The 26,446-nt window shown below is 40.2% G+C and overlaps 1 protein-coding gene across 3 annotated transcripts in view; it reads left to right on the top strand.

The window, feature by feature from the left end:
• Positions 1–26,446, top strand: part of LOC119953040 (brain-specific angiogenesis inhibitor 1-associated protein 2-like) — a 90,132-nt gene that overhangs the window by 24,561 nt on the left and 39,125 nt on the right. For all 3 annotated transcript variants that reach the window (XM_038776830.1, XM_038776831.1, XM_038776832.1), the window contains 2 exons: positions 23,459–23,520; positions 24,148–24,219. In XM_038776830.1, the coding sequence (XP_038632758.1) occupies positions 23,459–23,520; positions 24,148–24,219 (134 nt within the window). The remainder of the gene's footprint in view (positions 1–23,458; positions 23,521–24,147; positions 24,220–26,446) is intronic.

Below are 26,446 nucleotides of genomic sequence, written 5' to 3'. Positions count from 1 at the left end.
GGCTGAAAGATGGGCCTCATCGAAGACACTGAATCTGGAAGATCCCCATGGCATTGTTCAGGTGAGTTCTGACATCCTACATGCCACTTTATTCCAGATGTGTTTTACCGCTGTTGATGTGGAGAATCAGGCATGGGTGGAAGATTCTGGTCGGGCCTCAATCACCGAAATTATGCTGAAGCACAGCAACTAAACTGAAATCAATACCTTGTTGGTGAATTCTTTAAAATCAATGCTAGGAAGCAGATCTGCTCCATGGGGATCTCATCAGTTGAGATCAGTACATCACATCTGATTTATTTTTTAAGCACCTCAAATATCCATGGGAGCACTTCAGAAAACCTACTTGGAAAATGATGCACCAAGGACAAGTATTTAACGTGTGAAGTGCACTATGGGGAAGTAAGTGCAAGCTCAGAGCAAATGGAGTATTTTCATCCATAACAAAATTCGAAAAAACACATTTCGGGATATTTGCAATGCAGCTAATTTGTGATGTGTTTATTTTAAATTTGAGGGTAGTCTACTAACTAATTCCAGGTGAAAAAAGACCATTTAACTTTAAATTCTTCAGTTGCAATTGGAGAAATGTTCAATACATTTTAAGTTTTCTGAATGGGAAGAAAAATAGTCTTCAGTTTGTATAGTTCAGTAGAGCTCATGTCCCTGGGCAGCCAATTTATTCAGGCCATTCGATAAGTGAGACCAATATTGGACAGATTTTTGCTGTAAACCCATTTCTAATGTAAGCAGCTTCTCAAAATTACCTGTTTTGTCAGTTTTGCCAAATGCATACTGAAGAATTGTTTGGGAAGCAAATTGTCAAAAGTCCCTATTACCGTAGTCAGTAAAATAATACTCACTGGGTAACTTGCATATTAGTAATTTCATGGATGTTTGAACTATATTAGGCATTAAGTAATAAAGAATATCATGTGTTTTTAAACAAAAACTAAGATTTCTGCTTTTTTTAATCATGTAGGATTTGCATATTTCATCGAATCGTTACTATAAAATCATTGATTATTGATCTTGGGTCATAGTTGCATCAAAAAGTTGGTGAGGTTGTTTTTCTGTTGCAATTTCCAACTTGGTTCTTTGCACACCTAGCTACCAATATGTGCCAAGCCCTGAGGCCCTTTTCTCGCTCTTTCTTTCTTTAACAACCTATCCCTGATTGAGCATGCATGTTTTGCATTTCTTGTGTTTGAGGCTGCACAATGCGAGCCTTCTCATGCCCATTAGGAATGGAAACGCTTGTAGAGCCCCTGAAAGTGATCATTTTGTAGCCATGTAAGTTGGAAAGGTCCATTTCAGAATCACTCAACTATGTTGCCATGCTGAGAACAGTCTTCTGAAGTAAATATTGAATTATAGACTTAACAAGCATAATCAATAGGAAATTATTATCTTCCATTTCATTGGTGGGAAACCCATTATCTATTGGACACTATTTTCATTTCACATGGTGTCCTCCTATACAACAATTGGTGCCAATTATCCCTTCTAGTTGATGCTTTATTTGGATTTCTTTTCCGAATCAAAGTTTCTTTTAATTTATTATAGTGTGCCAATGGTGTTTCATAGCTGCACTGACAAAAACCCGATTGTTTGCATCTCCGCAGTACACTGGCAAAGTGGAAGTTGAATAATTTCCCCAAAGTGACTGAAATTTTAAATTCCCCCTTCCCCACCCCATGCCTTTGTGTCTAAACTAATATCATAATCCGCTGTCCTGTAGAATTGCACATTTCAACCACCAAGTTAACCTGTTAATACAAAGTGATGGTAGGACTTTATTATACAAAGTTTGGACCTCGTATGTTTGTACTCTTAGTTTAGAGCAATTAAAAAGTCATAAGTGATAATCGATCCCCATGAATCTTCTGGCAAACCCTGCTTTTCTAGCGCATTTCATATTGGTTCATTTGCTGGCAAAAAAACTGTTTTTCTGTTTTATATGCCAAGTCTTGTAGGAAAATTAATGGCTGACCAAAACACTAATTTCCTAGCTATGTGAAAAATCTAATGTGCTGCAAATATATTGAGGAGTTTGGAGTGAAAAGTGATGGATTGTATTAAGTATTGGGAATAAGATGTACAGCTAAGAAAGGACATCCTAGCCCAAAACTCTTGTCATTTGCAGAAACAGACAATTTGCCTTCATTCCAGCTGTATTTATCTAGGCCTGTTAATGACATGAGTGAAATCAGTAGCTATGGAGCAGGTCGCACTGCATTTATCATCAAAGATACTCTGAAACGAACAGGCTAGATAACAAGATTCACTAATTAGTGTCTGCATGCTTAATTTTCTACCTGTTTTTAAAAAAAAAATGTTTTAACTTCTGTTTGAGAACATGTATTACATAGAATTTACAGTGCAGAAGGAGGCCATTCGGCCCATCGAGTCTGCACCGGCTCCTGGAAGGAGCACCCTACCCCATCCCCATAACCCAGTAACCCCACCCAACACTAAGGGCAATTTTGGACACTAAGGGCAATTTATCATGGCCAATCCACTTAACCTGCACATCTTTGGACTGTGGGAGGAAACCGGAGCACCCGGAGGAAACCCACGCACACACTGGGAGGATGTGCAGACTCCGCACAGACAGTGACCCAAGCCGGAATCGAACCTGGGACCCCGGAGCTGTGAAGCGATTGTGCTATCCACAATGCTACCGTGCTGCCCATACCGTATGCATTGGATAAAACGATAAATGGCTTTGGAAATTTTGCTCCAACTTCGCTAGTTATCCTGTGTCACATTTCTGGATGATGTGCAGATGGTGTAAAGTTGGTTTCCTTTAGATAAGGTAGCATGTGCACACTTTAAGCTAAAATCTGCATTGTAGATAATCCACTTCATAGCAAGGCGATGATTGTTGTCTTCTGTAATTAATCAGACAACAACATTATTTTATTACCACCTTTAATGTAATAAAGCATTCCAAGGAGATATTAGATCTAATGACCAACGGCTAGGCCAAAGATGCAGGTTTTAAAAAGTCTGGAAGGAAGAAAGCAAGGTAGAGAGATGTAGGGAGGGTACAGAAAGTCCTCACTAAAGTCTAACGTGGTTTCATTTAAAAGTTATACTTTAAAGACCTTTTCTCTGACTTGCGTTATGATATCCATTTTAACATGGTTGTGTGTTGTCATTGCTGTGGGAACAGCAAGGTTTGTTTGCAGCCTCAGGAATTGGCTTGGGAGATTGCCAGATCAGCACTGCCTCACTCTTGCCCCACCCCGTTTGCTGCACCGCTCAATGTCTTGTCCGCTGCGTCGCACCAAATGGTCAAAGGATTTGCTGTTTCCACATTCAGCTAATAGAGACTGGGAGAAACCCATTGGGGATCAGATCGGATAGAAATTTGCTGGGGTTTGGGGGAAGGAGAGAATCTCAGGATAAGGGAATTGTTGAGAGGGGGGTGGGGGGGTGGAAGAGGTTTGCATGGGGATCTCGAGAGAAACTCATTGTGGAATATAACTCCATTTTTTCAATTTTCTTTCCGGTAAAACTGATTCACTTAACACTGTTCCACTTAAAGTTGCACTTTTAAAGAATGCAAATGAAATATAAATTGAGGAATTGCTGTATTCCAAAGATTGGGTCCTAGGCAACTGAAGGCATGGCCATCAATGGCGGGGCAATTACCACCTCAATATGTTGAAAAGAACCTAGTGCCTTGAATTTGGACTCCTTTGGAGAATGACCATGTTAAGTTTTGTTTGAAGGGCCTAATATCTAGACACTTTTTTTAAAGCTTCTTTGTATAATAACCAACAGAAAACTTGTATTAATATATACAATATTAAAGGATATGAACATTTTTATTTCAGCTGTAACATACTCCACATCCCAGAATCCATTGTTGTAGTACAGTGATTACTGCGTCGCAGTTTTGATTAAAGCACCAACTTGTCTGGCACCTCCCACTTAGCTGTCCCACTTTCTTTTGGTTAGGGAGCCACACCCTGCTGAATCACTATCTTTGTGGTCAGAGAAAGTAAAGTTTAAATTTTGCAACTTGGACTGTTAGAGCACCCATGCTCTATGACTCCATGACTGTCCGGAAGTGAACTAAGACTCCAAATTTACACACCCGCCCTCAGTGAGACCTGGCTTTCTTGGGAGTGGCAGCTGAAGGAACAAGCGCAGGATACGTGTTCTAAAGGAAAATCTGACAAAGACCCTTATGACCACAGAGTTGGCTTTGCCATCAGTAGTAGGATCTTGGATGCACTGCCAGAATTCCCGAGTTGTATGAATTAAAGGCTCATTTTAAAAAATAATAATAAATTTCGAGCACCCAAATTTTGTTTCCAATTAAGGGGCAATTTAGTGTGGCCAATTCACCTGCACATCTTTTTTGGGTTGTGGGGGTGAGACCCACGCAGACACGGGAAGAATGTAAAAATTCCACACTGACAGTGACCCAAGACTGGGATCGAACCCGGGTCCTCTGCGCTGTGAGGCAGCAGTGCTAACCACTGCGGCACCATGTTGTCCTTTAAATGAAAGGCTCATGACACTTCACCTGCGCTCAACTGTAACCAATATCAGTGCTTAAGGCCCAACCCTTGACTCCAATAAAAATGTTTAGGGAAAGTTATCTTCTGACCTTGATGAAGTTCTCATTGCCATCTCAAACTAAGAAAAGATAATTCTTCTGGAGGACTTTAATGCCAGGGTTGTCTGTGATTCCTATGTCTGGAGTATTGGGAACCATTGTTCTTAAACTGTAATATTATATGGATACAACCTGATTTCATTGCCTACCACATTTGGTATGTGGAAAATATGCAGCTGCATCAATAGTAAGAAATCGTGTAGAATTTGGGTTCATGATTGTATGGAGCTAATTTTAAATGGAAGTACTATAGATGCCTTCCAACAGTATGCAATTTATTTTTCTGGGGAAGAGTTTGAGCACCAACGCTTAAATATAAACAAATATGTAGGCTGTGAGCAAGATGAGGCGTGTAGTTGTCTATTAGCCTTGCCCCACCCTAAATGTGGAACCTCCTCCAGCCCTACAACCGATCCCAAACTCTGTTCCTCTGACTCCAATCTCTTGTGTATTCTGCATTCTCTGTCATGGTAGCTGTGCTATCATCTATCTAGGCCTTGAGCTATGAAATTTCTCAGTTTGCTCGCTTGTAAATATTCCATAATACCCAACTCTTTGGCAAATCTTTTTCTTTGCTTTTTTACTTTGACCAGGTGTCTGGTTTCTGTTACAAATGCTTTAAACATTTTTCACCTATTAAAAGATAAGTTGTAATTGTTAAAAATTGGTTTGATTTTATCGCTGTGGCAGTTTCCTGAGGAAGGAGATTGGCTCCTATGTGTTAGTAATGCAAGAGGATGGCCTTTTAGCAGCTGTCCTGAATGTTTGCATGTTGCTAGCACTCTGCTTTTGGCAATGGGATAGGGTCAGTGGTAAAACACCTTTTTGAGAAGTTTGATATAGTAGCACTGTCTCATTGGCATTCAAGTTGTTTCTGATGCCAGGCCTGGTACAAGTGCCAGAAGTGTATTGGTAGAAAGGCAACATAGAAATCTTTAGGCGCCTGTGGAGGAAACCTCATAACTGAGCTTTGATTAGTTCCAGGTGTTTTTTTTCCTATTTGTATAAAGCAACTCGTGAGGTACGTTTGGCTTATGATGTTCTATCCACTGGATGCAAGTCCATAACAACATGTTGTTAAATGTTGTATCTGATTATTCATATTTTTGAAGTTTTTAAAATGCACATGTTCCTTTTATTCCTCAAGTAACTGATTTAGTACAGTTTTTTTAAAAAAACAAGGGTGGAAATGCAACTTACAGAATATACATGTTTAAAAGCAGTTCATTCAAAGTAGAGGATGGCTGACCTACAGCACTGTCGTGACAAAATCACCAGTAAACAAATTAGGTTCCTGCACTAATAAGTTATTTGCTTCTTGTGATTGTGTTATTCAGTCATGGGAATTGCTGTACAGTTATTTATGCTCCCTGTGAGACTTGTGCATTCTATTAACCTTGTTTTGTAACAATGGGATTTGTATCCAAAGTTTTTGCAGCAATCCAATAAAACACTGAGGTGGGGTGCTAGGGGGATAGTTGTGTGTGTGTGTGTGTGTGTGTGGGGGGGGGGGGGGGGGGGGCGGCGATATTTGCCATAACTTATACAGAAGGACTCCGCTCTGTATATGAATGAAGATTACAGGCTCTACCCTTTTTTCACTCCAATTGTTAGTGAACCCCATATACAGCTGCTTTCTAAATCGTTGAATTCATGGTCAGAAAAAGTCAAATAATACTGTATTATAGTTTGCGGATGAAAATACAATTGCGCATACTGTTTATATTTTTTTGCCCTGGTAACCGACCGAAGAAATAATCAAATCTATTTGTGGAGATGGGCTGATGTTTTCAGCATTGTGATTATTGGTTGACTTTCTTACTGAATATATATTGCAGCAGCAAGTGGTTGAAGTAAGAAATTCATCTGTAAGATATTTTTGACTGCCCAATTTTCTTGGATATTAGTGTTTTTCTGTTAATATTTCATTGTGAAGCTACATACTTTATTAATAAATCTGCGTGTGTTTCAAATTTTAATCTATATTAAAATTTCAGAAAACTAGGATGTTTTCATTAATTTTAATCACTTAGTATTGCAATCTAGACCATACTCAACAATTTAATAGGATATTGGACAGAAATCCCAATATTTTATTTTGATTTTCGTAAGACTGTGAGGAAAGGATACTTTGCTCCAGGAGTGATTGGACAAAGAAATAGAGTTATGGTATATTAAAACAAACTTTATTACTAATACAGTATTAAAATATTTAACATCACACCAGAAAATAGCTTACAATTATCACTTTAACAATACTACCCAAGACAGTGACTGCAAAACCCTTAACTGCTATCTTTATTCCCATTTAAACAACAATAAAAAAAATCTCTGCTCTCAATCCACTAACTACCAATGGCATTTGGGAATTCTCGCTTTACAGAGATTCTCTTTAGAAAAGAGATCTCTTGACACTGCATTCAAGACACAATCTGACTCCTGTCAGACCCATGCAGGAACTCTGGCTGTATTCTTCAAAAAAGTTCCCCAGCTTGTTTCAGACTCATTAACTCCACAGGGAATCCCCTTAATCAAAACACATTCCATTAGCCCAAGCTTTTTACAATGCTTTCATTGCACATCTGGCTATTGTGATTTATACTGTATAACATCCATTCTTGAACTCAATGATGCTTCGAAGCTGTCACACAGAGGCAGTTTGTTACATTGTAATTTGAAAGCTGAACAAGTTGTTTGCAAAATAATTGCTAGAAGACAATCATGAAGAAGAGGGGTGAGTGTAAAATAAAACACTGCTACAAAATATTCTATATTCTAACCCCCCCGCAACTAATTACAAGATATTTACTTTCATTTTGAGTGAAAGAATGATTTGTTTTGCTTGCTGCTTAGATTCCCTGCCTGTAATGGGAAGGGGTGTGGTGGGCAGAATTGAAGTGCTGGAAATATATTCTTATTTTTGTGTAATTAGTATACAAGTTTCCATTTGCTTTTTCCCCTTTTGAATAGGCTAGCTAAAATGCTATGCCCATTATAATGTGCTCGTCTGAAAGCTGTAGATTTATGGTATTTTGCAAAAGCGTTGCATGGTGAAGTGATGTAAGGTGGTGCATAGATTTAAAACCATAGCAGAAAGGATTGTTCTTTAAGTAAGTAGGTAGCTTGAAGTTCTATACTTTCATTAGAGTTCCAAGTGATCTCAAATATGCAAAGATCCCCAGTAAAGGTGTATCACTTTCCCAAAAGGGATGCGTGGTGGTGCAGTCAGACCTTGTCACCATGAGCCGGTCTTGTGCAATTGGCATCTGGATACTGAATGGTACTGGTGAAGATCTGGAAGAAGAATAGGAACTGACGTATGTATTTTAGGCCAAATCTGATGAGTGGTGTAAGGATAAATTGAGAAGGGGTGTGGGCAGAATCTAAGTAATATATTAACTGGGTTGCCTTTGATAGGGGAGGGCGGGGGGGGGGGGGGGGGGTGGGGGGCTTGCCTTTGGTAGGGCTAGAAGATCCTGCTGGCAGGAAGGATTGGAAATATCTTCCCTTTCATCCACATCAATCGCTTTCTGCAAATTCAACTAGCATTGCAGACAGCGTAGGTCGAAGATCATAACTTTTGTGAATCGGAAAGTAAAGTTCCTGTGCCTTTTTGTCCAGTTTATTCATTTATGGGATGTGGGCATGCTGGCAAGACCAGTATTTGTAATCCATCCTGAGTTTCACCTTGAGAGGATTTAAGAGTAATGCCGTGGGTCTGGAGTTGCATGTAGCCCAGACCAGGTAAGAACAGCAGATTGCCTTCCCTAAAGGACACTTTTTAAAAAAAGCATTTAGTATTGAGTTTATTCTTTTTGCATAAGCAATAAGAACTAGGAGCAGGAGTAGGCCATCTGGCCCCTCGAGCCTGCTCCGCCAATCAATGAGATCATGGCTGATCTTTTGTGGGCTCAGCTCCACTTTTCCGGCCCGAACACCATAACCCTTAATCCCTTTATTCTTCAAAAAACTATCTATCTTTATCTTTAAAACATCTAATGAAGGAGCCTCAACTGCTTCACTGGGCAAGGAATTCCATAGATTCACAACCTTTTGGGTGAAGAAGCTCCTCCTAAGCTCAGTCTTAAATCTATTTCCCCCTATTTTGAGGCTATGCCCTCTAGTTCTGCTTTTATACTAACCATAAATGAACATTTATGCTTTGTCAATACGTGCTTGATGATTTTGTTTCTCATTTCCTTGGCCTTCATGACCATGTCCCTAAAGGACATTAGTGAACCAGATGGATTTTTGCTACAATTAATAGTTTAATGATCACCATTAGTGAGATTAGCTTGCAATTCCAGATTTATTAATTTAATTTAAGTTCCACTAGTTGCAATTGTACGATTTGAACCTGTGTCACCAGACCATTAACCTGGGCCTCTGGATTACCAGTAACATTACCAGTGACATCAGCACTACACCGCCAATGTGCTGCCGATGCTTCTTCGTTTCTTTTGGCTTTTATTTATTTTTTCCTTGTATACGGCCATTTGTTCAGTCACTTTAAAATTCCAACTGAAATATGGGGGCAGAATGGCTGTGATAGGACTTGTGATTTTTAAATCCAAACTATAAATGTACTGAGATCTAAACTGATGAAAATTTAAACTTTTGTAATGTATGGTAAAGGCCACAATAATCTTCTGCGATAGAGGCAACTTCTTAACACACACCATCCATTTTGAACATCGTGTCATGATCCCGGTTAGAGACTGAAGATATTTAAATTACCAATGATTGGGCAGTGCACAACAAGATTTCACATTTTAAGACTTTTACTGTTACAAATAAACTAAAAACAAGGTTGACTAAACATCCATTACCCTGTACTGCATATGTATTGTACGGCATGCTTTCCACAGAATTGCAGTCTTTCAGGAAACCGCATGAAGTCGCTGTCAGTGACCAACAGGGTCCACATTTCTTTTTGCCAAATGATGCAGTCCAGCAACGTCCACATTTCCTCTCCTTCAGTCCTCTGAGAATTTCCAAACCAACTTTCAACAGTAAGGCCCAATCCAGTAATTTTCTTCTCTTGGCCTCAACAGGGTGAATCTTTCAGTATCTATAAATCGCAGTGGCTTCCTTCCCTTCAACCAGTGGACAAACTTTCCCCAGTATTCTGTCTGGTAGGTAGCAGAAAACCGCCTTTTCCCTCTGCAGAAAACAACAACTGCTGTTTCTGTTGTGTCTCTCAATTGCTTCTCAAAGTCTCTGAGCCAGAAAGTCTGCAATACCGAGAACATTTGCTGCTGCCTTCGTTAATATCTGACCTGGACTCTCCGTCCCCATGGTAAGTAAGCCACAGAGAGCTTGTTGTCGGGCATTCACATAGCTATATTGTATCTTAAATTAAAAAGATGGTTTAAGCATGATCATCTTCTAAAACGTTGGCGTTGTAACAACTAGATTAATAAAATGAAATTGTTCCCTTCAGCATTCTATGTAATTAAGCACAGCATAGAATATTAAATAGTTTTATCAAAATCAGTAGACCGTATCAAGCTGTGAAAACTAGGAGATGATATTTACCTTTCCATGTGGTGAAGTGACATTGAGAAAAATACATCCGTGATTAAAATTTCTATAATTAATGGGAAATAAGCAATAACTGAAGTATACCGTTCAAGTTTTGAGTGATATTTTGAGGATAAAGCATTATGGGGTCGCATGGTAGCTGTTGAGTTTTGCACGCTCTGTAAAATATCTCCAAAACCCCACTTCTTGCTTTCATGGATTTTAAACAGTAAATACAACCTAACACATGTATTTGTTTTAAATGAAACTTCTGTTCAGTTAATATTGAAAGTATTTTTCTGCAGAGATGATTCACTTTTGAGTAACTCATCACATCAGGTATTTGTAATGAGCTTATTGGCATTCAAACGAGCTGCGATATTTTTTCAATAGCTAGCATATTTCCACACATCTGCCATTTGACTGAGAGGATCATTATGCTTTGTAATGCAGTGAAGCACATCTGAAGTGGGGTTTGCCCTGGCCTCAAAGCCTGCTCTTCTCTCATCTCTTATTGCTTTTGTTTGCATTAGCACTTCAATATGACTGCTGGTAAGATTAACCAAATTTCTATGCAGTAGCCGCGTCATTCAATCAAATGGTGTTGATCTTTCACTGACTCTGGTTCTAGGACAAATGAACCAAAGTTAATTATTACTGGTATCAAAAATAATCTTCAGTTGAACTGAGAAGAAATTTATAAACAGAGTTGGTCGGAACAACTGAGATTTTATTTCACAAATCTCATCTCATTAGATTCTGAATGTGCTGAAGGACGGAGGTCATGCTAGAATTAAATTCTTGAGATCTAGGCATTACTGATGAGACCTGCATTTTTTACCTGCCCTGGTCGACCTTGAGAAGGCAATGATTGATTGTCATCTTGAACTACTGCAGCCAACATGGTGCAAGTACTTCCATCATGCTGTTTTGTAGAGTGTTTCAGGATTATAATGAAATGTGGTACTGATCATGGATGGTGTCACAACTGGGATAGCTTCTGTGATCATCTTCCTACTACAGCAACTTGTATTTGTGTAATACCTTTTTAATAAACTTCACAAAGACATTATCAAAGTTTGACACTGAACCACATGAGATATTTGGGCAGATGGTCAAACAATAGGTTTGAAGGAGTGTTTTATTATAGGAAATGGAAGTAGAAAGGCAGTGAAGTTTAGAAGCTGAGAGGATCAACCCCAATGATGAAATGGTCAAGGGGCCAGAATTGGAGTGCAGAGTTGGAGGCCTGGAGGGATGAGGCCATGAAGGGAATTGAAAGGAAGGAGGAGAATTTTAAAATGGAGGCATTGCTTAACTAGGAGGCAATATTGGTCAGCAACTACAAGGGTGATAGGTGAAAGGCACTTAATGTGACTCTGGGATAGCAGAGTTTTGAATTCCTCAAATGTACTAAGAATGGAAAATGGGAGGAGAGTCAAGAGTGTGTCGGAATAGTAGAGTCTGGAGGTAACAAGGCTAAAGATGAGTGCTTCAGCAGCAAATGAACACACATAGGCATTTTCCTGCAGTGGAGGACTCTGGTATGCATTTGCACAATAACTTTAACATCACAACAAGTTTCCATTTCATCGTTACAGTCAATACACTTCCAGAATGAGGGCCCACCCTATTCCAAAAGGCAATGGTAAGATACTGCTGTGAGAAGGTAGTCTCGTAGCTTTTGCATTTGGCATCCCTGTGCAAATTTAGCATCCCTGTGCAAATAACTGTGGTACATTGTCCATTGTTGAAGAAATGCCCAGATGGTTTCTCTGATTGTTTGAATTTGCAGACTAAAAGAAACTTGCTCGTCTGCGCTGATAATAGACTCCTGTAATTCCTTGGAGGTTTTATTAAAGAAAATAAGACACTGTCATGTTAAATTTAGTACATGCAATGGCAATGAAGTGCTGGGAGTTGAAAGAAAAAATGGAGGTGCAGCCTACTTAAAGCAGAATATATACGACCCAGGGAAGGAGCTGTAAGAAAGCGGAGAGTAAGCGGCAGCATGGTGGCACAGTGGTTAGCACTGCGGCCTCACGGCGCTGAGGACCCGGGTTCGATCCCGGCCCCGGGTCACTGTCCGTGTGGAGTTTGAACATTCTCCCTGAATCTGCATGGGTCTTGCCCCCACAGCCCAAAAAGATGTGCAGGGTAGTTGGATTGGCCACGTTAAATTGCCCCTTAATTGGAAAAAAAACTGGGTACTCTAAATTATTAAAAAAGAGAGAAAAGACTGAACTCTGACCATGTTGAGTTGTTGCCAAGCATTAACAAGCAAACAGAACGTGAAGGCCTATTGCCGAATTGACAAAGTTCAAATCTGAGGAAGTGTTGATTCAGTTGGGCATTGCTTTTGTCAGGCTGCCACCTTGAATATTTGCTTCTAGTCACTAAGATGCTAAATTTATGGAAGTAGTGCAGTGAAGGGCCACTAGTCACGTCATTTATTTCATGCCACCCATAGCATTTCAAACCTTTTTGTTACCAGATCCCCTCATTTCCTCTGAATCACTGTTGATTTTTGTTGTGTAATTTCATGTCCTTTCAAAGCAAAATTAAAGAGCAATGATTAAAGTCTTGTACTTGGGAATTTACTGGGATCAAAGCTATGTTGTTCTACCTGATTAACAAAATTGGAGCCAGATACTCCTCTGTAATACAGATTTGTGATTTAACATAGTGTACTACTGAATTCATTGATATCTAAAATCTTCAACTGCATTCATTTCCACATCACTTTTGCTACCTGCCTGTAGACCTACCTCCTCAGCGATGGTATATTCCAGGCATTGTAAAGTGTTGTGGAAGTTCCACCTCAAATGTCGGCCATTGTGCGTTGCAAAAGGCAACAATCAAGTTTCATTTATGGCTGTCTAAAAAGAGTAAACCTTCCTGCAGTTTTAAATAAACTGGAATAATCTGAAAATTTCCTTTAAGCAATATTGGGTTGAGATGCCCACATAAATCTATAATTTTGAATTGCATATCATTGGGAAGGTTATTTAATTTCCTTTGTAATCTGACTTGGCGACGTATCAGACAAAACTGAATTCTTGCAGTTTTTTTACTTTTGTTCTGACAGAATTGGGTCTGTCTAGGTGAGGAGTTTTTTTGATAAGACATTTATGCTTGAAAACATGAGCAAGAAAATTATCCTGATCAGAATAAAGTAAGACTTAATAGGTGTACCATTGTGGTTTATAAATTGCTGAAATAAGTGGTCAACATGGTACTACAGCAGTCAGTAAATTGTTGCATTTCTTCCATTTTGTTAAAGCTTAATATGCTGCAGTGATGAATCTTTACAGTTTGACGAATCACAACAATGTAGCAATGTTTTTGTAGTTCACTTGTACATGGGTTTTACCTGCCTGGATAAAAATGAACATGTTCCCAATTAATGTCCAGGCCTGCCCTTATCGCTAAAATAGATGACTTGGTCTTTATTTCATTGCTGTTTGTTGGGCTCTTAATTTGACTGCCATGTTTTCCAACATTACAACAGCTTTGGGGTGTTGTGTGGTCCTGAGAGCTCCCAGATATTACTCATCAGTTCAGTGGGTATGTTTTTGGAGTTTCTTCCTTGTAGAGTGTAAAATTAGCAATTTACAGGATTTTCTGGTTTTCTAATACAGTAACTACTTGCATTTATTCTTCTTGTTATTCTTTTGTGGGTTGCCCTTCAGAGGCCATTTAAGTGTTAATCACATTGCTGTCAATCTGGAGTTGCATGTAGGCCAAACCGAGTAAGGACGGCAGATCTCCTTCCCTAAACATTAGTGAACCAGACTTTTAAAAAATAAAAAAAAATGACGACAGTGGTTTGATGGTCATCATTAGACTTAATTCCAGATTTGTATTGAATTAAAATTTCACCATCTGTCAGAGCATTGCCCTGGGTCCCTAGGTTGCCAATACAATAGTAACTTCACTGCCTGTCTGGTCTCTGCTCCTGCTGAGTGCTACCTCGTGGGGAGTAGATAATTTTCCTGTTGTGCTGTTTCTGCCTGTTCCATGCCTCTGGTCCCTCTTAAGGAAATCTGCGATAGTCAACTTCCTAGCATTGCTCAAATCACTTCTTTCACTGTGAGAGCTTGAGTGATAGTTTATTAACTCAAGTTTGTGGGGAAAATTAGCCCATCAACGTGCTGTCTAAAGAACTTCCAGCTGCTTACTAGCAACAGTTAGGTGCCCAAAGTGGATGGACACTTGATAATGTTGACTTGCAACACCCAAGATCTTTGGAGTGAAGATGTTGTAGGTGGTGCAATAATGTCACGTATAATTTTACAAAATAAATGTGTATTCAGGGTGGTAGGTATGACAGCGCATCTTTGATACATTTGTCCATTGCTGGACTAAAAATTGAATGTTGAGTCTTGTGTCTAAACAGGCACAACATGCAATGCATTTTCAACAGAACAGATTAAAATAATCCCAGCCAGGGAAGGGTATGCCTCATTTTCTTTTGAGGTGGAGGGTGATTTTATGAAGGGTATTTGGTCTATACACTCCCCTCAAACGAAGCCTTACAATTGACAACTTTTCTTTATACGGTATAGATTCCGTTGTTGAAATTAATGAAATGTGTAGCGTTGCAAGTTATCGGATGTAGGTGGTGTGATGTCAGCGGTATGCTGTACTGATTTTCATTGGGAATTCCAGCCAGCAGCAGTCACTACAAGAACTGTCAAAGCAAGCTTAGTGAAGAAATGATGTGCGAGGCTAAATAGGAATTTAAGATGCCATTCGCCAAAATAGCCAAGCAAGTGACAGCAGTATTTTTAGGGGGATGTAATTCCCTTCAGATTGCTCGAATATTGAATTATTCTGATACTCTTCAGCTGAATTCATCCTTTGCAGAACTGGTTTGATTTAAGATAAATGAGGCATTGAAATGAGAGCAGCATTGACTTGCAAAGAATTCTCTCTGAAGCTGTGCCTGAAGATCTTGGGGATATACATTATTAAATATATCTTCCTTTACACAGTGTGCATTAGCACACTACTCCATGAATCGAAGTACATTGTGCAGCAAATAGACATTCCAGATTTAGAACTGTGCTTGCAAAATGCAATTTGCCAAATTGATTTGAATTTGGTTTAACCATTAATGAATGTATTGCAGCTCAAAACATTAATTACTGTGTGTATTTGTCATTGAATCCTTCAATTCTGCATCAGCATTAATTTGCGCTTCAGCTCCAATCAAGAGACATTTTTTAATGGGATCACAGGTGATGAGGCAATAATGCTCCATCTAATGTGCCAGGTTGCAAAATTGCAGTTACCTGCAACCGTGCTGGGAGGAATGGTCACATGCAATACCTCCAAATATGGAAACTCTACTTTCCCCTGCTCAAGCACTATTAATTTGTAACCAAACACATCCTGCAATTTCACATTCTTTGCTTGGCCAAAGGAGGCCCAAAGATTGGGAGGGTGCCTTCCTACTTTCTAAGGATCATAGGCATTTGGTGAAAATATCTCTTTACAAAGTCTTTAGAGTCCCCAAAAAGTCTCGCTTTTAACTTGTGAAAATGCAATTTTGTGGCAAACTTTTTTTTAAAAGAAAAAGCCCAACTTGTTACTTCTGTTTTCAGAGTCTTCAGATATGGTCTCTGAATTTGTTGTTTTAATCGTAGAAACCTCCAGTTTATGCAGCAAAGTATAGGCTGGTATAGATGTGCAAAATTGATCTTCACCTCCCCAATATAACACTTAAATTAATTTAAACTTTTAACTTGTCAGTATCTTCTCATCTAACATTTTGCTGAGTATTCCTGGTTATGAACATTTGTCAGTAGTTTGGACACAATTGAATGGGGGCGGGGAGCAAAACACCTTGTGACAGTGCCCAAAGGTTGTGGTTAAAATCTTCTCCAGTGCTACTGCCTCTGGTATTTTCTGATTCCAGCATATTGCAAGGTTGAAAGTCCAGGTTCCTATAATCTCTTGTATCACCGTACGTATGTACTTTAGGTCGTGTCTGCTACAAAGTCACCTCTTGTACTCTGACATGGCTCCTTTTGCATCTGAAATTCTCTACTCTGCATGTAATATCAGTGCTATTTTTAAAGGATCTGCAAATAAGAGTGTACAAACTAGGGACTCTGGGGGGGGGAAAAATTGAGATAATGTCAAATTGTTTTCATCTTTATTTTTTCAGAATATGTCAATAACAAAATAGGGTAATTTATTTTTAAACATGGCAAGGAATGTTATTAAAAGTTTTAAAATTGCCCTGTTTTGCATTCACAAGGGATCTGCTGGACAAACAAAGCATTTTTAGTTCTTTAATTAAAAGATAATACTGCAGGTGCTGGAAACCTGAAATAAAAACAGGAAATGCTGGAAAAACTCAGCAGGTCTGGCAGCATCTGTGGAGGAGAAACTATTAACATTGAGCCTAATGACTTCTTTAGACCCTTCTTAGTTCAACATCCTTTGCAAATGCAATATTCTAAATCAGTCACTTAAGATCAAATCTCACCTATTTGTCTATGTAAAATTAGGCTAGCCAGGTGTCAATTGTTTAGTATCTGAATGCATATTCAGATACATAGATCCCTGAAAGTTGCCACCCAGGTTGATAGGGTTGTGAAGAAGGCCTATGGTGTGATGACCTTTATTGGTAGAGGGATTGAGTTCCGGAGCCATGAGGTCATGTTGCAGTTGTACAAAACACTAGTACGGCCGCATTTGGAGTATTGCGTACAGTTCTGGTCGCCTCATTATAGGAAGGACGTGGAAGCTTTGGAACGGGTGCAGAGGAGATTTACCAGGATGTTGCCTGGTATGGAGGGAAAATCCTATGAGGAAAGGCTGATGGACTTGAGGTTGTTTTCGTTAGAGAGAAGAAGATTAAGAGGTGACCTAATAGAGGCATACAAAATGATCAGAGGGTTAGATAGGGTGGACAGTGAGAGCCTTCGCCCGCAAATGGAGGTGGCTAGCACGAGGGGGACATAGCCTTAAATTGAGGGGTAATAGATATAGGACAGAGGTCAGAGGTGGGTTTTTTACGCAAAGAGTGGTGGGGCTGTGGAATGCCCTACCTGCAACAGTAGTGAACTCGCCAACATTGAGGGCATTTAAAAGTTTATTGGATAAGCATATGGATGATAAGGGCATAGTGTAGGTTAGATGGCCTTTAGTTTTTTCCATGTCGGTGCAACATCGGGAGCCGAAGGGCCTGTACTGCGCTGTATCGTTCTATGTTCTATATAAGAAAGTTCCACATTTGGGGTGGGTTGAGCGTAAAGCAAGAGATCCAAGGTCTCACCATCTGCATCTTGTTTTTGATGCTGAATGGGTTGAGTCTTGATGGGCTGTAAAGCAAATGTGCTGTCATCATGAATGATCTTGGTGACACTGGATGCAATTGGCTGTGTTGGAAACAGCCCCCTTGTTCAGAGCACCATTTAAAAAAATCTTTCTAACTATCTCAGTGGACGATTGGGTTCTTGGCCCCTGCTGGTTCTCTGCTACCCCCTTCTGTTAAGCAAGATCTTGTCCTGCAAGAGAAAGGGCACAATGACAGTTTTTGGGTGTTGTGTCTGACATAGCTGAATAAGTGGAGGTATATGGAGGCTGAGAGGGTGTAACGCTGGCATCATTAAAATTGTATGAAGGTAGGGCAGCACAGTGGTGCAGTGGGTTAGCCCTGTTGCCTCACGGCGCCGAGGTCCCAGGTTTGATCCCGGCTCTGGGTCACTGTCCGTGTGGAGTTTGCACATTCTCCCTGTGTTTGCGTGGGTTTCGCCCCCACAACCCAAAGATGTGCAGGTTAGGTACATTGGCCATGCTAAATTGCCCCTTAATTGGAAAAAATGAATTCGGTATACTAAATTTTTTTTAAAATTGTATGAAGGTGAGGTGGAGTATATGATTGCCAGGCATTTGAAGGGATTGCTTTGGAGTGCTGCTGGATGAGTGATGGGGTTGTATGAGAGACTGGTGTGCTGGGTAGGAGATGTCATATGAAGTTGTATTCATTAACCGTGACTATCCATTTGGTCATTTAACTTTTTTTTCTTAAAATGTTTTCCTTTATTTAATTAATGGCTAATTTAGTGTGGCCAATCCACCTACCCTGCACATCTTTGGGTAGTGGGGGTGAGATCCATGCAGACACGGGAAGAATGTGCCAACTCAACACAGTGACCCGGGGCTCGGATCGAATCTGGGTCCTCATGCCATGAGGCAGCAGTGCTCACCTCTGTGCCACCGTGCTGCCCGTCATTAAACTTGTGACATCACTGCCAGGTCCTTAGTGCCAGACTCCGGGATTGGCCACCATGGATCCTGTTTGCACTCCCTATGGAGAACATTCTTTGCGTGTCTTATTATCTCGTGTACACATCCATGAACCACAGAGCCCTCTCCCTGCGCTGGCATTCCAGTTCCCTTGGTTGAAATTGCATCATTGGTTTTAAATATGTCAAATATAATTAAGTTTAAAAACTAATCAGTGAAACTCCCATCCTTGAGATACAGTCAGATTCTAATTATAGGTGAAATGTGATCCCAAGGGAAAAACGGATTCCCCAATCCAACCCACCCCTTTCCCTTTGAATCATTAGTGCCACTAATGGCTATGACCTAGATATAATCTGAGACAATAGATGCAGCCAAGTGTAAGATTAAGACCAGACCTACCTGTCTATTAAAATCTACATGGGACAGCCCTCAGTTACTGTTACAGTATAAAAGTCTGCTCTGAAATGTTCTTCACTTTTTCAAATTTCATTGATTTTTTTTAAACTTGCAGTGCCAGATATAGGTTTGTACGTTTGAGGACACTACATGAATAACAGCTTTGTTTTTGCAAGGATATTTTGACATCATTTGGGAGTGGCACATTTTGCATAGAAACAGGTTTCTGTTGGCAACAAACAGACTTTCTATTTATACTCCATTTACCCAACAACAAAGGTGTGTCATGAACAGAACTGGGCTTAACAGCGAAGCTCTTAATGGTTGACTAGCCTTCAGATGCACTATTAGATCCGCACACCTTTACAGACTACTGCCACCTTGAAAAATGATCCTTGCTGTTGTCACAAGAAGGTGCATTTGGTTGCGATAGATCCAAACTTGTAATGCAATTAAATTGGTTAGGCAAACATACCAGTATCAGAAACTGTTTGAAAGTTCATACTAAAGTTTATAGATTTTTACCTGACTATTGTACCTCGTTTGAAATCTTCAACCATCCAAGTCTGGTCCAACCGGCATTAGTTGTTTTGAATTGACACAGATATAGAAATTATGTTCCCCTTGTAGGCAAATCAGCTGCATTGCTTTGTAAGTATTATAATAAGTATATTTTTGTGTTATGTGTGTTGCAATCAAATGAACCCCACATTATTTTTTCCCTGTTGTTTCAAAGTCATATTGCAATAACCAATCATATTAATTGATAAATCCATTTTTAACATCAAAAAACATCTCTAGGCACTTAATGGAATGTTATCAAACACAATTTGACCCCAAACCACACGGAGATATTGTGGAATGTAGGAGTGTCTTGTATGAAGAGAGAGAAGCACATTTGAGCGCTTGGGGGTTTGGCAGTTGAAGACATGGCTGCCATAGTGGGATAATTAAAATTAGACATGCTCAAGAGGCCAGAATTTCAGGAGAACAAAGGCTTCTGAGGATTGTAGGGATGGAGGTGAGAGGAGTTCTTGGAGGGATCTGAAAACAAGGCTTGGAGCCAATGTAGATCAGCAAGCATGGATGATTGGTCAACAGGGCATGGTATGAGAGAGGATATGGGCAATGTAGCATGAGCTGAAGCTTGTGGTTGGTGGAAAACTGAAGGCTGGCCAGGAGAATACTGATCTGTCCACATTTCCCATCTGTGCAATTTGTTAGTGTGAGCAATTACAAGGTCTGTGCATCTAATGGTTGTCCCATTGTCAGGACTACATATTGGAGCCTGATGCACGTGATTGGTCCGTAATGTGCACACGGTTTCCTTTTCTTGCACTATGTTTTATTATTCCAAGAAAAATTGTTCATATTTTGTGAAGGTGACATACCATTGGTTAGATGGTATGGGGAAAATATATTGAGGTTCTTGCTGTAATTAAGACTATGATGGGAATCACACCCTCTTCAAGTCAGGGCAAGCGACCTTCCTTCTGATTCAGTGAAATTACTGAGATTTCTTAGCTCCCATTAATAGGGCTTTGCAATAAGGTATTTACAATATATGGAGCTTTTGCAACCTTGCTGAACACGTGAGAATCCTTGATGGCATATGAGTGCTTTCCAAGTTAACTCATTTGTAGTACTCTGTGGGTGGGGAGATCCGGGTAAAATAGCATTCCATGAAAATGTTAGGGCTGCTTGGTGCTGACAGAGGTTCTATTTGTTCGCAAGATAACTGGTATGTGTCTCAGAAGCATTTTGCCCACATATTTGTTGTAGGGGGAGAGCATGCATCCTCTTGTGGTTTGAAGTAAGTAGGGGAACTATATTTTTTATAGAGAATAGGCCTAATATATATAGGCTTAGAGTGTAGGAATTCAGCCCCATCATGTTTCCTGTGGCCTTCTGGATTTCTCTCCAAATGGCTTTATATAGAACTGTCTGCATTCCCAAATGCAATCCTTGCAGTCCTCCAGGGAGGGGTGGAATTTTTGAACAATCTGTGAAGTTCATTAATGCATCATTATCTTAAGACCCTATTATGGTCTATTACAAGTGCTGGTTGTGAAGACATTCTTTCATGCCTGTTTCCATTCCTTTTCCTTCTGCTGACCCAAGTCTCATAGCTAGGCATCCCTCTGGAATTCTGATTTATTAATTTGCTTTTTATTCCTTCATGGGCTGTGGGCATCACTGGCTGGGCCAGCATTTATTGCCCACCCTGAGGGCTTTGAAAAGTCAACCACATTGTGTAGATCAGCCCCTGTCCTTGTCTGAGGAAGGATGTTCTTGTTATGCAGGAAGTGCAGCGAACGTTTACCAGGCTGATTTCTGGGATGGCAGGACTGTCATTTGAGAAGAGACTACGTTGTTTCGGGTTATATTCATTGGAGTTTAGAAGAATGAGAGGGCATATCCGAGAAACTTCTAAAATGCAACAGGATTGGACAGTGTAGATTCAGAAAGAATGTTCCCGATAGTGGGGGAGTTCAGAACTAGGGGTCATAGTTTGAGGATAAGGGGTAAACGTTTTAGGACTGAGATGAGGAGAGATTTCTTCACCCAGAGAGTGGTGAATCTGTGAAATTCACTACCACAAAAAGTAGTTGAGGCCAAAACATTGTGTAATTTCAAGAAGGAATTAGACATAGCTGTTGGGGCTAAAGGGATCAAGGGATATGAAGGTTGGGGTGGGGGGGGAGGAAGGAAGCGGGTTCAAGGTATTGAACTTGATGATCAGCCATGATGATGAATGGTGGAGTAGGTGCGAAGGGCCGAATGGCCTCCTGCTGCTTCTATTTTCTATGTATGACTTCACAAGCTGACTAGGTTCCAAGGCTTGTTTGTGAGGCTGGGAATGTTTGTGTGTTCACAACTTCTTGCCGACCCGGAGATGCCCACAAAAAACTTTAGCTAAACCATGGGTGATTTCTCCGTCCTGCCGCACCAGCACGCCGTCGGGACACTCTGTTTTGCCAGCTGGTCAATGGGGTTTCCATTGTGGGACAGCCCCATGCTGTCGGGAAACCCCTGGGCTGCCGGCAAAACGGAGAATCCTGATGGCAGAGAATTCAGCCCCATGTCTTTGAATATATTTCTGATACAACGTAAAGCAATTTCAATAATTATGTTAGCCAAATGTATTGACAGTGAAGTTATTTATGAAAAATTAACTTAACTGCTTTAAAGGCTTAAAGTTGGTATTGTTAAGTTTTGATACTGAGCTGGTCCTATTTCTTCTGGCCGACACCATTTGGACTGCTTTGTGGCATGCCACTAGTATGTGGATGCACTGAACCGGTTCAGTGTTTGGCAGGCCACAGAGGGAAGAGGCTTTTTGATGACAAAATGTTGTCCTTTGTTACTGCTGGCTGTGTGTGTGGAAGTCAGTTTTGGAAAGTGCTGTTGTTTACTGAGGGGAATGGAACTGGTTATCAGCTGTAATTTGCACTTCTGTAAGAGCATTGTTGGAGAATTACTGATGAAGAAAATTTTGAAACAAATTGCAATACATTTCCTGCACACTAAAATAGGGTAACCTAGGAACTATGCACATGCAAATTACAATACAGGTTTAGCGTCCTGTATCCGAAAACAGAAAAATTCTGAAATCTGTACTTTTTTTGAGCACCTATGTGGTGTCACGAGTCCCCAGGCGATGCGCAGTTCCCAACATGCCGCACGTGAGCAGTTCCCAAAGCACCGCACATGCACATTATAACCAAAAAACTACAAAATCCGATACACACACTGCCCCAAGCATTTCCGATAAGGGATGCTCAAGTACTTGTGCTACTGGACCTTTGAATAGGAATTTAAGCATGTGGGTGCTGTGTAGTAGCTGCTTCCCCTCTTGATGATTTCCTGGATCGCACCCTCTTATTTCACCACCGCTCCCCTGTTCATATGTTTTCCAGTATTGACAAGAGGATAATTCTATCAAATTTGAAAATGAAGTCTCCAAAATTGGATTTCTTCTGCATAATTTAAATACATTTTCATGTGTTTGATATTTATAAATTTAAAAAAAGGCTTGGACTCTGCATTCAATTCCTGGCTTGCATTACTAGTTGTTGCAAGTGCTGTAACAGGCTGTAAGTTTTCCCTTCCCTTTGTTCCCCAAGATATTATTCATGTGGTACATCACATCTTGATTGGAGTGAGTTTAAACATTTCAGGTAAGGGGAGTGTATTCTGAGGAAATGTCAAAGACCGCTTTAGTGATGGGAGGGGCAGAAGTGGCTTGGAGTTCGTTTTGAGCAGACTAAATGGCAGGTTTAGACTTGCAACATCACCAGCTTTCCAAAATGCAATATTCTTACCTTTTAGTAAGCTAATTAGTGTGATATTGGGGCTGTTGGAAGGCAATATGCCACTAAGCTCTTGACCAGTGAGGAACAGGTATTGTTACTTGGAAGGAAGAGTTGAAATATAAATGGAAAAACTAAGTAAAAGAAAAAGCAAAGAAACCTCAGAGCAGAGTTTAATTAAACTTGTGTTCAGTATTTTTGACATGACACCTATTTTGTATCCCAATTGCCTTAATCACTATGCCCATATGTTGTGTGGATGCTGTATTTAATATTCTAAAATGGCAGAAAGTTGTTTTAGCTTCCGTTTGTTACTTTGCAGGGGATGTTTTGTTCCAGATGGCAGAGGTCCATAGGCAAATTCAGATACAGCTTGAAGAAATGGTGAGTATTGCTTTTAAGGCAGTATGCATGCACATTTGAATTTGCAAGTGCTTGTATCTGATGAGCAAAGGTTTCTGTCGAGAGATATATGTAAATTAAATTCTGTTTAATTATTCTTGAGAGCGGAATACTTTTTCAGCCAAAATAGCTACAAATGAATATACTTCTGGTAGATTAGACACTCGCACACGCCTGTGTTCAAATCCAATTTGCTCGTTGAGAGAAATGTGTTTGACATTTAGCCAGCAAATTAAATCATGACTGCTATATTGCAGTTTTATTCCAGCAAAAATCAGACGGTCATCTTTGCATTTTGATATTTTTATTCAGTGTAGAAATTGCAATTCTTGATTAGGAGAAGAGGCAATACACCTCTGGGGATAAGAATCCAAGTCAATTAGTGTTCAGAGAATGTGTGTATGTGTGGTAAAATTATAGCTTTTAAGGAACTGAACTTATGGAGGAGGGAAGCATCACTTGCACATGACTAATCTGAGAATCCAAAGTACAATCAGTGCCTCTGCAGCGTGGGCGATTGTGAGTACATTTGTGTGGGTGTTCAGGGGGATTCTTGTGCTCTTGACATTATTGAAATTAAATGTTGCTGACGTTTTCTTGTCATTGCAGTTGAAAGTGTTCCACAATGAGCTGCTGATGCAACTGGAACAGAAGGTTGAGTTAGATGCCAAATACCTGAGTGTAAGTTTCAGGTTGAATTCTATGCTGTCATATCACTTGATTAATAAAATCATTACTAATCTTTTTGTTCACTTCACTGAGATTTTACAGCAAGAAAAGCTGGTATATTTTTTAATTAACTTAAACATAGCATCAACTGATTCCAAGATTGTAATCTAAAAGGGTTAAGACTATAAGTGTAATGAACTCGAGGGTTGAATTATAGCTTTGAAATTGTTCCTACCCACCAGTCATTTATTAGGAGGGAATGGTGCTTTTAAAGAATTAGAATTTGGGAAGTTTTTTTGGCAGACTTGGTTCCTGGAATGACTTCTGGCTTAAATCTTCATATTGGCTTTTGGAAAAAGTTTCCTGCCACAGCAGTTGCCGTCTGTAGATTCTACAGACATCTGGAGTGATGGCCTTTATATATTTGTAAATTTAATACAGCACACATTTGCTGACATGACAAGACGTAATAAAACATCTCAATGCACTTCACAGGAACATGCCACATAAGGAGATATTGGATCTGATAACCAAAAGCTTGATCAAAGAGATAGATTTAAATTATTTTAAAGGCGGAAAGGTAGAGAGGGGAGAGGTATAGGCAGGTCATCCTATCACTTGGAACCTAGGCAACTAAAGGTAAGACGGTAATGGTGGAACGAATCAAATTGGGTATGCACAAGACGGTTTTGGGGCTGAAGGACGTGGGGTGAAACCATAGAGGGATTTGAAAACAGATTAGAATATTAAAATCATGCTGTTGCTTGACTAGGAGCCATTGTAGGTCAGCAAGCACAGGTGCGATAGAGGAACAAATGCAAGTTAAGTCACGAATGTGACACACAGATTGACTTAATCACAGACTATCATCAGAGGGAGGAATGGAGTCAGTAGCTGGCGAGCGGCACTCAAACAATGACTTAATTCTTCCCAATATTTAGTGAGAGGAAATTTTTGCACATCCATTACTGGATATCCAATTCTGCAATAGTGGAGGAATTGAGAGATATGGTGGAACTGGGTGTCATTAGGCTGCATGTAACTACAAATGCTGTGTTTTAAGTCATCAGGCGCAGCATGTGGATGAAAAACGGGAGGGGCCAAGAATAGATCCTTGTGGGACATGAGAGGTAATGGCGCAAGAGCAGGAAGAGGAGCTGTTGCAAGTGATACTCTGGCTATGATTAGATAGATAAGAATGGAACCAGGTGAGAGCAGTCCTGCTGGGTGACAGTAGAGAAGTGTTGGGAGGAAGGATGGTAGACCGGTCAATAACACAAGGAGGGAACGTTCACCTTTGTCACGGTCACACAGAATATCATTTGTGACTTTGATAAGAGCTGCTGCAGTACTTTGACTGATGGCATCCTGGTTGGAGGAATGCAAACATAGAATACTAGGAAGATGAAAATAGATTTGAGAGGCAATGATGGGCTCAAGGACTTTGAATTGGAAAGGAAGGTTGAAGATGGGTGGTAGTTTGCAAGGACGATGAGGTCAAGGGTTGATTTTCTTTTGAGGAGAGGGGTGATGGTGGCTTTATAAAGGAGAGAGGGACAACATCCCAAGTGCGAGAATCATTTACAATATCGGCTAACCTGGTGACCAGGAGGGGAAATTGGGTGAGTAACATGGGGTCCAGGAGGGAAAATTGCGTGATCACATTAGTGGGAATAGGATCAAGGAAATAGGAGATGGATCTGTTGAACAAGATGGGCTTGGAGGGCAGATAGGGGCTAGATGTGAGTTCAACGTTTAGGCACTGGGGAAAGCATTATTGAAAGTTTGTCTAGGTGGGCTGCTGGAAGGGAGGGACACGGCAGAGGTAGCTGATCAGATGGACTCGATTTGGTGACTAACAAAGTCAATGAGTTCTTTGCACTTTATTGCCAATTAAAATGTTTTAGTTCATGTGGTATCTGGATAAAGCTGTCCTCTCCTACTTGGCAAAGATACACATTTCAGTTTATAACCAATCTGCTTGTTCGTGTATGATGCTTTTCATTTTCTTTACTTATTAACTGTATGTAATTCATATTCTGTCTGTCTGGATCACTGGCATCAGAACTGCACCTTTCACAGACTCTCTAGCTAGGGGCACACTGCCACCCACGTTAGCACAGGTCTCAGTCTCGCTGATACCTAAGAAAGACAAAGACCCAACAGAATATGGGTCATACAGAACAATCTCACTGCTGAACGCAGACGCCAAAATACTGGCCAAAATCCTAGCCAAAAG

The sequence above is a fragment of the Scyliorhinus canicula genome, chromosome 18 (assembly GCF_902713615.1).
Source record: "Scyliorhinus canicula chromosome 18, sScyCan1.1, whole genome shotgun sequence".
NCBI classification, from domain to species: domain Eukaryota; kingdom Metazoa; phylum Chordata; class Chondrichthyes; order Carcharhiniformes; family Scyliorhinidae; genus Scyliorhinus; species Scyliorhinus canicula.
Note: the sequence above shows the minus strand (reverse complement) of the source record. Positions and strands in the feature narration are given on the sequence as shown.